The 16,965-nt window shown below is 43.5% G+C and overlaps 2 protein-coding genes across 4 annotated transcripts in view; both read left to right on the top strand.

The window, feature by feature from the left end:
- The window catches only part of LOC129838992 (zinc finger protein OZF-like), a 37,058-nt gene extending 24,182 nt beyond the window's left edge, over nucleotides 1-12,876 (top strand). Inside the window, exon 2 of the mRNA XM_055906259.1 lies at nucleotides 11,616-12,876. Coding sequence (XP_055762234.1) covers nucleotides 11,616-11,827 — 212 coding nt within the window. The 3' untranslated portion in view covers nucleotides 11,828-12,876. The remainder of the gene's footprint in view (nucleotides 1-11,615) is intronic.
- A 748-nt stretch (nucleotides 12,877-13,624) lies between these two features.
- The window catches only part of LOC129838985 (zinc finger protein ZFP2-like), a 196,097-nt gene continuing 192,756 nt past the window's right edge, over nucleotides 13,625-16,965 (top strand). For 2 of the 3 annotated variants that reach the window (XR_008756952.1, XM_055906250.1), the window contains exon 1: nucleotides 13,625-15,002. Coding sequence is in view for 2 of the 3 variants with exons in the window: in XM_055906250.1 (XP_055762225.1) it covers nucleotides 14,624-15,002 (379 nt within the window). In the remaining variant the exon portion in view is untranslated. The remainder of the gene's footprint in view (nucleotides 15,003-16,965) is intronic. The other variant, XM_055906251.1, reaches the window with a different exon arrangement.

The raw sequence follows: 16,965 nt of genomic DNA, 5'->3' as shown, positions 1-16,965 counted from the left end.
TACAGAATGAATGACTGACTGAGCAGTTAGAGCAGCAGCAGCTGACTGCTCAGTTCAACATCAGTTCACCATCTCACCTCATACTGTATTGGAGCAGCAGCAGCTGACTGCCTGGTTCAACGTCAGTTCACCGTCTCACCTCATACTGTATTGGAGCAGCAGCAGCTGACTGCCCAGTTCACCGTCAGTTCACCGTCTCACCTCATACTGTATTGGAGCAGCAGCAGCTGACTGCCCAGTTCAACGTCATTTCACCATCTCACCTCATACTGTATTGGAGCAGCAGCTGACTGCCCAGGTCAACGTAATTTCTCTGTCTCACCTCATACTGTATTGGAGCAGCAGCAGCTGACTGCCCAGTTCAACGTCTCACCTCATACTGTATTGGAGCAGCAGCTGACTGCCCGGTTCAACATCAGTTCACCGTCTCACCTCATACTGTATTGGAGCAGCAGCAGCTGACTGCCCGGTTCAACATCAGTTCACCGTCTCACCTCATACTGTATTGGAGCAGCAGCAGCTGACTTGATCGTTGATGCTAATCATCATGTGTTGAATCTGAGAGTAAATAGAGCCGGCTACAACTGTAAAAATGAAGGGTTCAACTGGAGTTGTTCTCTGATCCCCTAAGAACCGTAGCGTTCTTGGTCAAGGAAAAACAGCCCCAAAAGGTTCTTCAAAGAACTTGTTAGAAGGTGGGTTCATCGAGGAACCTCCGTTGTTGCTGGACTTCTTCCGGGAACTTCGCAATTACAACTGAAAACGTTTGGATGCGACAACAGTTAAAAAGGTTCAGTTGGATTGATGTTTGGCTCTGAATATGTCTTGAAATAATTTATATAATAATAATATAACATAATAATAATGAAAAACGAAGACAATTCTGGTTTTCTGTGAAAAGCTTCCATAACGTTACTAAAGCTAATTACCGTAAATATTAGAAAGCCGGGTTTGACCGTCGGCGTTGTATGAGCTACAGTACAGTACCGTTATCTAGCTAGCTAACGTTATGTCCTAACTTGGCAGAAGTAGGTTTTGATTATTTCCCTCAACTATATTCTTTCCCATATATTGTATATCGTTTCCATAAAGCCAACATGGCTTTACACTCATTAACGTAAGTTTCCAATCTAGAGAAGTTCTCACTTTTGTGACAATGAACTAGCTAACGTTATCTAACTAACTAACTAACTGTAATGACCTGACTAGATCATAAATGAACAATCGTCCAGACAGAGGCTTGAGTTTGCGAATTGACGGTTTATTAAACCAACTTTACACAGGCTACTGTTTGGCCGTAGCCCACGCCAAATAAATGACAGATAACCCACAAGCCAATCGTGACCTTCTCTTGTGAAGCCCAGAAGTAAGAGAGAGAACAAAGGCTAAACCTGGTCATAACTTTCAATGCTCCATCCCCCTGCCCAACCCCCCTCCACGCCACTCCGCCAACCGCCAGGATGCCCGGCATCAGAACATTCCAGGCATTCCCGTGATTGGCAGATAGCAGGTTGATTGACATGTCGGACCCCGCGAACACTGGGTACTGGTCAGTACAACACAACCACCTAATAGCCTAACACATAACACACAGCTGTCTGTGCGGGTCGCTACACAGCCCCCCCACCACAAAGTCCCTCATCCCCGAGGGAACAAACAAAGTCCCTGAAGCGACCCGGGGGTCTCCTTTGCCTGCGTGGCCGTGATGGTCGCAGAGTGCCCCTCTGGGAACCAGGGGATTAAGGCAGGGATATGGGGGACAAGGAAGCGGGAACGGGTAATACAGTCCGTGGCTCTGGGGAACCACGCGGTGACACAGGGGAGGGGGGAGACAGGGGGAGTGGGCTGTCTGGAACCTTGTCTGCGGCACCTGGGGGTGGGTGCCTGGAGAATGTCATTGCCAGAGAGGGGAATTGTGGGGGTCCCTGGGGTTTGGGGAGAAGAGGCCCCTCTGTATAGGGCTAACCTGTCCCGGTGCAGTGCCACCTTTCTCCCCCTGGGAGGAAGCTGCACCCGGTAAACAACCTCTCCTACCCTCTCCAGGACACTGCAGGGTCCCACCCAGTGACTGTCCAACTTGGGGCATCTGCCTTTTTTCCTTAGGGGGCTGTAGACCCAGACCAGCTCCCCAGCCACAAAGTGCCTTCCCCGGGTGTGCACGTCATAGTTCCTCTTCTGCCTCACACCTGCATTCACCATCTGCTCTCTGGCGAAGGTGTGGGCTGTCTCCAGGCAGTCCTGGAGTCTCCGGGCAGACTCCGGCCCCGGGGGAACATGAGGGCTATCCAGGGGCCGACCAAACACCATCTCCGCAGGGGTGCGGATCTCTCTCCCCAGCATGAGGAGGGCAGGCGTGCAGGAGGTGGAGTCTTGGACAGCGGAGCGGCATGCCATGAGGACCATAGGCAGGTGCTTGTCCCAGTCACACTGGTGTTTGGAAGAGACGATGGCCAGCTGCTGTACAAGCGTTTTATTGAAGCGCTCCACAAGGCCATCACTTTGAGGATGGAGAGGAGTAGTGCGGGTCTTGTGCATACCCAGCCTCTCACACATGGTGGCGAACACACGGGACTCAAAGTTTCTGCCTTGGTCGCTGTGGATGGACTCTGCAGCTCCAAACCTGCTGAACATCCCCGCTGTCAGGACGTCAACGATGGTCTCTGCCTCCTGGTCAGGCAGAGCATAGGCCTCGGGCCATTTTGTGAAATAGTCCATGGCCGTGAGCACCCAGCAGTTTCCACTGTCTGTGGTGGGGAACGGCCCAACTACATCCACTCCCACCCTCTCCATGGGAGCCCCCACTGGGAACTGTTGGAGCTGAGCATGAGAGCGGCCTGGGGGGCCTTTTCTCGCTGTGCAGTTGTCACAGAGGCGACAAAAGTCCTCCACATCCCTCTTGTGCTGCCCCCAGTAGAAGCCCTGGAGACGGCACAGTGTTTTTGTGAACCCAAAGTGTCCAGTCCCCACACCCCCATGAGTACTCTGGAGCACAGCCTCCCGCAATGCTTTTGGGACCACCACCTACCACCTTTCCTCTCCCGTAGTTGACTCCTTCCATGCAAGCTGTAGCACGCCATCAGCCAGCCGCAGGCTCTCAAACTTTGACCACAACCCTTTGGTCGCGAGTGAGAGCGCTGTCACCTCTTCCCATGGTGGCCTCACCTGCGCCTCTACCCACTGTAGCACTGGCTGTAGGTCTGTGTCCCGTCCCTGCTGCTGCCCCCATTCAGCCATGTCGACAGTCTGCAGCTCACAGCAGACAGGCCTGCTCGCCCGACACACTGTGGCACAGACCCCCTCCTCTGCACACAGCTCTCTCTCCCATCCCTCTCTCCGTTCACAGTGGCGGCAGCCGTCTGCAGTACAGGGCCGACGGGACATGGCGTCGACGTTGGAGTGTCGTGCCCCTGCCCTGTGCACCACCGTGAAGTCATACGACTGAAGCTCCTCCAACCAGCGTGCCACCTGCCCCTCTGGCTCTCTGAAAGACATGAGCCACTGGAGAGCAGAGTGGTCAGTCCTTACAGTAAAGGGCAGGCCACCCAGGTAGTACTTGAAGTGTTTGACGGAAGCCACAACAGCCAAGAGCTTCCGCCGGGTGACACAGTAGCGGCGCTCATGTTTGTCAAATGTTTTGCTGAAGTACGCCACCACTCTCTCCCCCTCTAGCCCTACCTGGGTCAGCACCCCATCCATGCCCACATTGCTCGCGTCTGTGTCCAGGATAGAGGGCAAGGTGAGGTCAGGGGGGGCAAGCACGGGGGCCTCGATCAGTGCACGTTTAAGGGTGTTGAAACGCCTCCTCACACTCCACTGTCCAAGTGAAAGCCTTGTCCTTCGGCAGCAGGCGGTTCAGTGGAGCAGCAACGCTTGAGAAGCCCCGTACAAACCTCCTGTAGTACGAGGCCAGGCACAGGAAGCTCTTCAGCTGACGCTGGTCGATGGGGGTGGGCCAGTCTCTGACAGCCCCTACCTTGTCCTCCATGGTGCTGATCCCCTCCTTCCCCACTCGGTGGCCCAAGAAGGACACCTCTCTCCTCATGAAGTGGCACTTCTCAGGGTGGAGCTTCAGACCTGCGGCAGCCACCCTCTCCAGCACACGCCGTAGCGCCCCCAGGGCTGACTGGAAGGAGCTGCCATGAGCCAGGATGTCATTGAGGTATACCAGACACTGCTGTCGGGGGATGCCATCCAGCACCCTGTCCATCAAACGCTCAAAAGTAGCTGTGATCAATGTGGGAAGAGTTTTAGTCACTCTGAAGAGCTGACAGTGCAGCAGAGAGCACACACAGGTGAGAAACCTTACAGCTGTGTTCAATGTGGGAAGAGTTTTGGTAGATCATACCATCTGACTCGACACCAGAGATTATACACAGGAGAGAAATCTTACAGCTGTGTTCAATGTGGGAAGAGTTTTGGTCAATCTGTCCATCTGACTCAACACCAGAGAATACACACAGGAGAGAAACCCTATAGCTGTGGTCAATATGGGAAAAGATGTACTACATCTGGCTCTTTGACTCTACACCAGAGAACACACACAGGGGAGAAATATTATAGCTGTGATCAGTGTGACAAGAGATACTCTGATAAAAGATATCTGATCAAACATCAGAAAATACATACATGAAGAAGTTGTTTCATGATATCAATGAAATGATGTCACAATGTAGAATGTTTTAACATTGTAGTATAAGTATTTTAATGATGTCACAATGTAGAACCCTAATTGTTTGTCCCCTGTTCTATTGATTTCAGCATGATATGGATATTAGCCTCGGGGGGAAAATCCAGGCTCTGAAATGGAAGAGTACTATTTATGAGATTTAACGAAAAGTGACGAACAAAGACACAGCTGTGTTACACTTACCATGTTGGCAACCCACTTGAATCAACATGTAGCTAGCTGTTTTCTACAAATTGTCCTCTAACCAGATATGTACACATTATTCCCAGATTCCGTGTGGTTTTTGGTCGGTTAGTTTTAACAGGACGTGCAACCTCATCTCCCTCCTCAATGTGATATCGATGAGATGATGACAAATAAGTGTTGGGTTCCTTTGTTTAGCGATCCCTAAATTTAAATGCATCACTCTAAAATGTAGCTGACTGTCTTCTGCAGGTTGTCCTCTAACCAGTGAGGTAAAAGATATCTCCCATTTCCATGTCTTTTTGTTTAGTTGTGTTAGTTTCAACAGCACGAACAACCTGATTTCCCCCCTAATTGATATCAGTGATTTATTGCTACTTGTCAAAACAACAGCGTTTTTGGTGCTTGTGCAGTTTATAAGGTGCTTGTTTTAAAAATACAAGTAATACGATTATTGTGGCAGATGTTTGTGTATATAGTACATTTTACGTTTAGGTTTTCAATTTATCACAAACTGTTTCTGCATTTGGACTTGAGTGTTTTTTGGACTATTGATTTGACACGTTTAAACTGTGACATTGGGGATATCCCACCTAGCAAAATGTAACTGAAATTAAGACTATGCCATATAAGTTTGGTTTTAGTTGAAAGTTGAAAAGAAAACTATTTAATTTCAACGTACCTGCAGCTTTATACACATAATAAAGTATAATAAATCGGTCTATAATCAATTTTATTAACAATCCTTATAAATTGAGTCATAAATATAAAATATATTTGTGCTCCTAAAGGGAAGGAGGGAAGGAGTTACAGGGAAAAAGGGAAGGAGTTACAGCTAAAGGGAAGGAGTTACAGTCTTTGGTTTTTCCATTTATGTTTTGAGGTTGGACTTTAGCACGTATAGCTCGTCAGCACTTATGATGAACTGATTGGTGTCACCTCGTTAGTCAGTATGTGTTACACCTGTGCTGGCTTGTCCATCTCGTTAGTGGGAAGGTGTTTCACCTGAGCTGGTCCAGGTTCTATTTAAGAGTGTCTGGCCCAGTGCTCCAGTTGTCTTGATAGATGTGGAGAGTCAACACCTTTAGTTGATCCACCTTTTTGGTTTGCTTCCTGTCTTTAAGTTTGGTGTGGGTTTTTCTTTTGTTTGCCTCTTCTTGGTGGGTCTCATGGTGGGTATCTTTTATGTCCCAGTTGTTGTTACTAGTCAACTTTCAATAGACACCCCCATAGTGTGTTTCAGAGCCCCTCCTATAAAACAAGTTTATATTTTGGGTTGGATATTGCATCAAATTATTATTTTAATCAATGGCATTTCCATAGGATGCTCATTAGTCTTTCAGTTGTTATTCTTCTGTTTTTTATCCTCTTATGTTTGTTGTGTACTAAATATGTTTATTTTCATTTTTTTATCTTTTTACCTGTGTAGCCATTGTATTGCATCCATGTCTGAAATGTGCTGTATAAATAAAGCTTGATTTGACTTGAACATATTGCAAAACAAATGAACCCAATGACCGACCAATCAACAGGCTCTTGGACCATCTTAGTATCCCCATTGTCACTTTGAACTAGACCAGGTACTGTGTTACAGCTGCTCTCTACTCAATGTCATGAACCAGACCAGAGTTGTTTCATGATATCAAAGAATTATTGTCACACAGTAGAAAGTTTTTAACATTGTAGTAGGAGTATTTAAAGGAATTTCACAATATAGAACCCTAAATGTTTGCCCCATTCAATTGATTTCAGCCTCGGGGGAAATCCAGGCTCTGAATTGAAAGAGTACTATTTATGGGATTTAACAAAAAGTGATTAACAAAAAAAGAGCTGTGTTACACTTACCATGTTGGTGACCCACTTGAATCAAAATGCAACACTTCAAAATGTAGCGAGCTGTTTTCTACAAATTGTCCTCTAACCAGTGATGTACACATTACTCCCAGATTCGGGTGGTTTTTGAGCTGTTAGTTTTAACAGGACGTGCAACCTCATCTCCCTCCTCCTCGGCACAATGGATTTCAACATGATATCGATGAGTGATGACAAATAAGTGTTGTGTTCCTTTGTTTAGCGACCCCTAAATTTAAATGCATCACTCCAAAATATAGCTGACTGTCTTCTGCAGGTTGTCCTCTATCCAGTGAGGTAAAATATATCTCCCATTTCCATGTGTTTTTTTTTAGTTAGTTTCAACAGCACATACAACCCTAATCGACATCAGTTATTTATTGCTACTTGTCAAAACAACAGCGTTTCTGGTGCTTGTGCAGTTTATAAGGTGCTTGTTTAAGTAATATGATTATTGTGGCAGATGTTCGTGTATATTGTACATTTTACGTTTAGGTTTTCAATTTATCACAAACTTTTTTTGCATTTGGACTATTGATTTGGACACGTTTAAACTGTGACATAGGGGATATCCCACCTAGCAAAATGTCGTTGAAAATAAGACTATGCCTGACGTACAATATTAAGTTTGCTTTTAGTGAAAGGTGAAAAAACAACAATTTAATTTCAACGTACTTGCAACCTATACACATGGACGCAGTATAATAAATCGGTCTATAATCAATTTTATTAACAATCCTAATAAATTGAGTCATACATGTAGGATATATTTGTTGTCTTAAGGGGGAAGGTGTTAAAGTCTCTTTGGGCTGCAAGCCCGACGTCGGTACACTTATGACAACAGCCAGCTCAAGTGCAGGGCGCGAAATTCAAAATATATATTTTTGAAATATTTAACTTTCACACATTAACAAGTCCAATACAGCAAATGAAAGGTACACATCTTGTGAATCCAGCCAACATGTTCTATTTTTAAAATGTTTTACAGCGAAAACAGCACGTACATTTATGTTAGCTCACCACCAAATACAAAAAAGGACAGACATTTTTCACAGCACAGGTAGCATGCACAAAACCAACCTAACTAACCAAGAACCAACCAAACTAACCAAGAAACAACTTCATCAGATGACAGTCTTATAACATGTTATTCAATATATCTATGTTTTGTTCGAAAAATGTGCATATTTCAGGTATAAATCATAGTTTACATTGCAGCTACAATCAGAAATTGCACCGAAAGCAGCCAGAATAATTACAGACACCAACGTCAAATAACTAATTACTCATCATAAAACATTTCTGAAAAATACATAGTGTACAGCAAATGAAAGACAGGCATCTTGTGATTCCAGCCAATATTTCCGATTTATTAAGTGTTTTACAGCGAAAACACAATATAGCGTTATATTAGCTTACCACAATAGCCAGAAACACATGCCATTTCCCAGTAGCAAAACGTTAGCGATCGTAACAAATCAGTAAAAGATATATAATTTTTGACTAACCTTGATATTCTTCATCAGATGACTGTCCTATAACATCAGGTTATACATACACTTATGTTCTGTTCGAAAATGTGCATATTTAGAGCTGAAATCAGTGGTTATACATGTTGCTATCTTAGCTACTTTTTCTACAACGTCTACAACGATATTTTTCTGACACTTTTTATGACACACATATTCTGACCAAATAGCTATTCATAAACATAACTAAAAAATACATGTTGTATAGGAAATGATAGATCCATTAGTTCTTAATGAAATCGCAGTGTTAGAATTCTAAAAAATAACTTTATTACGACATCCAGCTTCGGTATAGCTAGAGTACCCAAACGTTGGGCGCCGACGACTAGTTCACATGCACGACAGATATATGAAATAGCATCATAAAATGTTTCTTACTTTTGCTGATCTTTCATCAGAATGTTGGACAAGGGGTCCTTTGTCCAGAACAGTCGTTGTTTTTTTTTAGAACGGCCACTTTCCCTCTCGAATTATCAAGCGCACTAGCCAAGTGGCACGAATCGCTCCATCGTCAACAAAGTCAGAGAACGGAACACGGCAAAACTCGCGAAAAAATTTCAATAATCTGATTAAACTATATTGAAAAAACATACTTTACGATGATATGGTCACATGTATCAAATAAAATCAAAGCCGGAGATAGTAGTCGCCTATAACGGCAGCTAAACAGAAAGCAAATCCAGGTACCGCCTCGCGCTCTCCAGAAAACCAGAAATGGTGGACGCGTCATACAAAGAGCTTGTATTCCACTTCAGACCAAGATAAACACTACATTTCTTCTCTCACCGCCTCTTGACATCCAGGGGAAGGTGTATGACATGCATGTATACTCATACGTATCATGCCCATTTATAGGCAGGAAGTAGAACAGAGCCTCGATTTCAGACTTTCCACTTCCTGGTCAGGAAGTTTGTGCCAAATAAGTTCTGTTTGACTCACAGATATAATTAAACGGTTTTAGAAACTAGAGAGTGTTTTCTATCCAATAGTAATAATAATATGCATATTGTACGAGCAAGAATTGAGTACGAGGCCGTTTGAAATGGGCACCTTTTATCTGGCTACTCAATACTGCCCCTGCAGCCCAAACAGGAGTGTCTGGCCCAGTGCTCCAGTTGTCTTGATAGATGTGGAGAGTCAACACCTTTAGTTGTTCCACCTTTTTGGTTTTTCTTTTGTTTGCCTCTTCTTTGGCAGATTCTGTGGGTCTCATGGTGGGTGTCTTTTAGGTCCCAGTTGTTGTTACTAGTCAACTTTCAGTGGACACTGAGAGCAAAACTGCAAGATTATGTTATAATACTTTTATTGGATCAAATGGTTGTTTTATGCAACAGAATAGAGGATTCTTAGAACTATTGTGTCTGTGTGTTCTACTGAGGATGGGCCTCTGGGAGATAACACTGACAGGAGATTTACAATGTCTTTTGGGTGATAAAACCTAGAGACCGCATTCCAGAGCATGAGTTAATGTTTCTGTTCTATATGGTACCAGGGAGAGATGACCAAAGGGCCAGACCCTGGTCTCTACACAAAGAGTACTGTTTTTACAGCAGATACTGTCTGATGAGAATTATAAGTATCTTTCATACAAATCTTAACCTTGTGACCTGTTCTATACATCTATTGTTTGTCATGTAGGTTGAAAGGGGTGTATCTTGGCTGTAAAAGACATTTGTACTTTTGTATCGAATCATCTGGGGGTGATTTGTCGACCAGCCATCATTATCGTAAAACACTCAATTGATTCACTTTATATGTGTGCGTTGTCCTGACCTGCTCCCTTATTAATAAGTGAATAAAGAATTAGTTTCAGAATAACTCTGACTTGTGTGATAAGTTTGTCTCTTCTTATTTGATATAAAATAAATTAACCACATTTGGCGATGGGGATGTGAATCTTGATTTAGTGACCGCTCCTGACGACCTGGGTAAATGGTGCACGAGGGATCCCTCTAACTTGCTGCTCCAATACAGTGTGAGGTGGGACGGTGAACTGACGTTGAACTGGGCAGTCAGCTGCTGCTGCTCCAATACAGTATGAGGTGAGACGGTGAACTGACGTTGAACCGGGCAGTCAGCTGCTGCTGATCCAATACAGTATGAGGTGAGACGGTGAACTGGGCAGTCAGCTGCTGCTGCTCCAATACAGTGTGAGGTGAGACGGTGAACTGACACTGAACCGGGCAGTCAGCTGCTGCTGCTCCAATACAGTATGAGGTGAGAAGGTGAACTGACGTTGAACTGGGCAGTCAGCTGCAGCTGATCCAATACAGTATGAGGTGAGACGGTGAACTGGGCAGTCAGCTGCTGCTGCTCCAATACAGTGTGAGGTGAGACGGTGAACTGACACTGAACCGGGCAGTCAGCTGCTGCTGCTCCAATACAGTATGAGGCGAGACGGTGAACTGATGTTGAACTGGGCAGTCAGTTGCTGCTGCTCCAATATAGTATGAGGTGAGACAGTGAACTGGGCAATCAGTCATTCATTCTGTACTATGAGTCTGGTCTAACACTGCACATTGTGGTGGAAATTCTAACCAATAAGGAGAGACTTTGTCATTTCTTCAAACAATCAACCTTTATTTGATAAGAATTGCAATAATGTAGCTGGTCAGCCCTACACTCTGAGGTGGAAGGCCGAGAGCTCGATGACACAAGGAGTTCAGAAGCCTTATATAGTCAAACTATTTTGTGCCTATAGAAATCACGTGATCTTGGTATGTGTCCATGTGTGGAGAACGAGACACAGACTAACTGTGAATTGGTCGTCTCGTTCTGTAGCAACAGCTAGTTATTCTAGTCTTCTAGTGAGGTGTCAAAACAACAGGAAATCACTCTAGACACAGTTCCTCTGAAGTAGATCAACGGTTCCCTGAATTGGGCCGAGCGCCTTTGGCCTGTTTGCTGAGAGGGTGTGTGGTTACAGACCCACACAAACATACACATAAACTTCTCAACCTTAAAGATCCTTCAACACATTAGAAGTCATATAAACTTAGAGGTTAACATAGATTTTCCCCTCAGAACAAAGAGATAAATCAGACCCAGCCTGAACGGTGTGATGTAGTAGGGAGTTGTAGTTTCTCTAGAGATAAATCATATCCAGCCTGAACTGTGTGATGTAGTAGAGAGTTGTATTTTTCCCCACTCATTCACCCAATCTCTTTACATTGCTTATGCATATTCGGTGGCCTGACTGCATCAAAGGCCCATCCTGGTAGATCTGAACCTAATGCAGCTTGGAGTGATCAGATGACAGAAGTCACATTTAGGTGCCAGGTGTAACTGAGGTCGTAGATGCATCAAATCCATTACTTTTAATGTTTTATATAACATGACTAAATGTGTTTATTTCTGTGTTGCAGGGGCAGTCAAGAAATGGAACGGCAAGGCCACAAAACATGACTTAAGCAGAGCTGTGGAAGACCACCTCAAGCCCCTGGTAGAGCCGGGGGTGGTGTTTACCACTCCACCCCACCTTCAGCAGGCTGGAAAAGTGATACTGTTTTTCATACTAAGAGGGACCAAGAGTCTGTTGATTGGTCAGTCATTGGGTTCATTTGTTGAAATCAAATGAAGCTTTATTTATACAGCACATTTCAGACATGGATGCAATGCACAGAAAGAAAAAAATGAAAATAAACAGAAATATTTAGTACACAACAAACAGAAGATTAACAGCTAAAAGACGAATGGGCACCCTAAAGAAATGCCATTGATTACAATATTAATTGGATGCAATATCCAACCCAAAATACAAGCTTGTTTTTTTAAGAGGGGCACTGAAAGTTGACTAGTAACAACAACTGGGACCTAAAAGACACCCACCATGAGACCCACTAAATCTGCCCAAGAAGAGGCAAACAAAAGAAACACCCACACCAAACTTAAAGACAGGAAGTGGAGCAATTATTTTTTTAACTCACTAGCTTCTAGAACTCTCATCTTCCTAAAACTCACTAGCTTCTAGAACTCTCGTCCCCTTGGAACGAGCCCAAACAAAACTCCTCTCCAATATGGAAAAACGTGCAGTCAAATGAATTGTGATCCATGGTCACGCACTGGCTAAACGCACAACACAAATCTTTTTTGACTGCCCACCCTTGAAATAATCAGCAACCAAGTTGTCATTACCACGGACATGTCTGATTTCAAGAGGAAACTCCTGCAATATCCGTAGTAACTTTCCACCTCACTGCGGAGCTTCTCTCTTTACAGGGTTCACTCAATAGGCATGTTACTGGATCTGGGCCCAGTCCCCAATGCCATGCTCTAGTACATTTGGGTTGGCACATCTGAGAATTAACCCTGATATTATTAAAGCAGGATAACAATGTCAATATAATTGTACCCGAAAATTGTCAGTTGGTTGCATAAATAATTATTACTAAATGTAACATGAATTGTAAACATGAAAACCAAACGTACAACCCTTTGTTAATATGTAGTGGCAATAATTCACGGAATGGAATAATTGGAATAATAAAACATGTATCTTTTGTCAGGCTGGATGTTTGAAATATGAGGTGATTTGAGTCATGCTTCTTCAGTAATGGAATAAAGACAATTAGCACTTGAATGTTGAAAAGAAATGCTGGAGTGATGTAGGATTGTTAATAAAATTGATTATAGACCAATTAATTATTACTGAGTCCATGTGTATGGGCTGCAAGGACGTTGAAATTAAGTTGTTTTCAAGTCATTGAAAAAACAAACCGAAAAGGCATCTTTTCAACTACAACCAACATATATTGGACGTTGGGCATAGTCTTCTTTTCAAATTCTTTTGAATTACATTTTGCTAAATGGGAATAGTGCAATGTCAAAACACAGTTAACGTGTCCAAATCAATAACCAATATGTAGAAACAGTTTGGGATATATTGAAAACCTAAACATTTTGAAGTGTTGCATTTTGATTCAAGTGGGTCACCAACGCGGTAAGTGTAACACAGCTATTTTTTTGAGTCACTTTTTGAACGTGAAAATATTGGACGTAGCAATTGCATATTTCCGCTTTAACACCAAACATCAGTTCAACAACTGCAGAGTTGGTGCCCGTTCATCATTAGAACTATTGGATGCCTTAAGATGCATTTGGGAAACCGGGCCCAGATATCCCGTTTCCTCCTCCTCCTTTTTTGATGTGAAATTCTCCTCTTTCACTCCAAAAACAGCATCATCCTCTTTGTCTTCTTTCACTGTAACTCTTTCTCTTCTATTTCACGGTAACAGCCTCACCCTCTACTTGTTTTTGTATTGAAACAGTCTCCTCTTCCTCCTCCCCTTTTACGATAACTTATTCCTCCGTCCAGCAGACCTCTTCTTTAGCAGAAGGAGAGTAGCTTAGTGACTAATAATAGTGACTACTAACTCATGGTCGGGGATGTTAGCTAGCTAGGCTAATGCTAACTTAACCAGCCCGCTAGCTGACTAATAACAACACCATAAATATGGAATTCAATCGGATAACTAACTAGACGACAGATGGGTTTTAAAACACAGTGGCTAATATCCACAAAAGCGTCTAAAGAGCTTTATTGGTTAGGCTATTTTCGCTAGCAAGCTACCGAGGTGTCTGACTAACTGTTGTTGCTATTGAAAGAAGCGTTCCGTCCACTAGAATTAGACGTCACACTAGCAGGATTACCTTAAATTCCCAGACCGCCATCTGTTGACTGGAGTGGGTAACGCAGTTGAGTAAAATGTACAGTCCTGACCAAAAGTTTTGAGAATGACACAAATATTATTAGCAGTAGCGGTATGGACCTAGTCTGTTCATTATATACATCTACATGATGTATTGTTACACCATGTAGGAGCAGTATAGACCTAGTCTGTTCATTATATACATCTACATTATGTATTGTTACACCATGTAGGAGCAGAATATACCAAACTGCCTTAAATGTGCTGTAGTAAACATTTTTTATTCGCACTAATCAATCAACAGATTCAGGTCTTTGTATGTCTCAATATAATAGTATTATTTAATTAAATCCATTTACAATAATCTTTGTCTGAAAGTAAAATATGATCCGCAACTGCGTTTCCCACTCCAGTCAGCAGACGGCGACGTGCGTCTTTCAGGCAATGCTGCCAGCGTGACGTATATTCTAGTGGACGGTTCTTCATAAACAGCTCGTCACCCACCTCGGTAGCTTGCTAGCCAACATAGCCGAAAGATTCCAGCTATTTATACGCTTTCGGTGTATATTAGCTACTGTGTTTTAGACACACTTCTGTCGTATCTACTTGTTAACCTATATAATATAATATTACGTCATTTTTTATTAGTCAGCTATAGTAGCTGGCTGGTTAAGTTAGCACTAGCCTTGTCGCTAATGATAGCTAGCTAGCTAACATCCCCGACCATGAGCTCCCTAAACTACTCTCCTCCTGTTAAAGAAGAGGTCTGCTGGACGGAGAAAGAAGCTCTGGGGCTGAATATTGTCGTGAAAGAGGAAAAGGAAGAAGAGGATGTGACAGTAAAACAAGAAGTAGGGGGTGAGGCTGTTACAGTGAAAGAAGAAGAGAAAGACGTTTCAGTGAAAGAAGAGGAAGACGCGTTCAGAGTGAAGGAGGAGGATGTTGCAGTAAAAGAAGAGGCGGAAGAGAAAGAGGAGGATGTTACAGTAAAAGAAGAGGGGGAAGAGAAAAAGGAGGATGCCGTTTTTGGATTGAAGAAGGAAGGGGAGATTACTGTCACATTGAAAGATGAAGAGGCGGAGATAGGAGATCTGATTAACACCAGTAAGTACCGCCTTAAATTTGTTTTTAACATTGGATATTCAGAGTTGGCTCATCAATACCTCTTCAACGGAGGGCCCAGGATGATGACTGATATGTCTAGAATCAGACGACGTAGAGAGTAAGCTACCCCTTGTATTCTCCGTTCCGTTTCCAAAAAGTGACTTAACATATATATTTGAGAAGGGTCTATCTGCTGACCGCAGACTGAGGGACACGGCATGTAGTGATTTTCATGTAGTGATGTTTTACTGCACACCGTGCCCCCCAATAGTGCCATGTGAGAGTTGGGTTGGCTACACCAAAGAATATGGATATACTGACAAGATGTCTCTCCGCCCTAACAAGGGGAGTTGTTGTCCACAAAGCTTCACTGCGGGTTGTCTAGCTCCCGCCTATCCTTTCTTTGGATTGGTGGATACATCTTATTATTGTAATCTATTGTTTATATTCTATGAGGGTTGTTGTCGTCAACCGCCTGTATTCAATGGAGAGAGATACTAAGCTACTAGCATGAATATGCATAGCGATCTGGAGACTATAGTGTTTTTATTAAAGTTGTCGGTATGTCACGTGTCCACATAATAACTTAAGCATTATGAGACTTCTGTTGGTTCAAGTAAACCTCACGTAGCAAATAAGCCTTTCATTTTGTTGTTGACCAAATTCGACACTTTCCACATTGGGTTGATAATTGTTTCCACTTGGATACAACCTACTGTAGCCTACTGGCATGACCTAGAGAGATACAACCTACTGTAGCCTACTGGCATGACCTAGAGAGTTACAACCTACTGTAGCCTACTGGCATGACCTAGAGAGTTACAACCTACTGTAACATACTGGCATGACCTAGAGAGATACAACCTACTGTAAACTACTTGCATGACCTAGAGAGATACAACCTACTGTATCCTACTAGCATGACCTTGAGAGTTACAACCTACTGTAGGCTACTGGCATGACCTAGAGAGATACAACCAACTGTAACCTACTGGCATGACCTAGATAGGTACAACCTACTGTAGCCTACTGGCATGACCTAGAGAGATACAATCTACTGTAGCTTACTGGCTTGACCTAGAGAGATACAACCTACTGTATCCTACTGTATCCTACTGTAACCTACTGGCATGACCTAGAGAGTTACAACCTACTGTATCCTACTGGCATGACCTAGAGAGTTACAACCTACTGCAACCTACTGGCATGACCTAGAGAGATACAACCTACTGTATCCTACTGGCATGACCTAGAGAGTTACAACCTACTGTAACCTACTGGCATGACCTAGAGAGATACAACCTACTGTATCCTACTTCCATGACCTAGAGAGATACAACCTTCTGTAACCTACTGGCATGACCTAGACAGTTCCAACCTACTGTAGTCTACTGGCATGACCTAGAGAGATACAACCTACTGTATCCTACTGGCATGACCTAGAGAGTTACAACCTACTGTAGCCTACTGGCTTGACCTAAAGATACAACCTACTGTATCCTACTAGCATGACCTAGAGAGATACAACCTACTGGCATGACCTAGAGAGATACAACCTACTGTAAACTGCTGGCATGACCTAGATAGTTACAACCTACTGTAACCTACTGGCATGACCTAGAGAGTTACAACCTACTGTAACCTACTGGCATGACCTAGAGAGATACAACCTACTGTATCCTACTGGCATGACCTAGAAAGATACAACCTACTGTAGCCTACTGGCATGACCTAGAGAGGATACAACCTACTGTATCCCACTAGCATGACCTAGAGAGATACAACCTTCTGTAACCTACTGGCATGACCTAGACATTTCCAACCTACTGTAGACTACTGGCATGACCTAGAGAGATGCAACCTACTGTAACCTACTGGCATGACCTAGAGAGATACAACCTACTGTAGGCTACTGGCTTGACCTAGAGATACAACCTACTGTATCCTACTAGCATGACCTAGA

The sequence above is a fragment of the Salvelinus fontinalis genome, chromosome 40, assembly GCF_029448725.1.
Source record: "Salvelinus fontinalis isolate EN_2023a chromosome 40, ASM2944872v1, whole genome shotgun sequence".
NCBI classification, from domain to species: domain Eukaryota; kingdom Metazoa; phylum Chordata; class Actinopteri; order Salmoniformes; family Salmonidae; genus Salvelinus; species Salvelinus fontinalis.
Note: the sequence above shows the minus strand (reverse complement) of the source record. Positions and strands in the feature narration are given on the sequence as shown.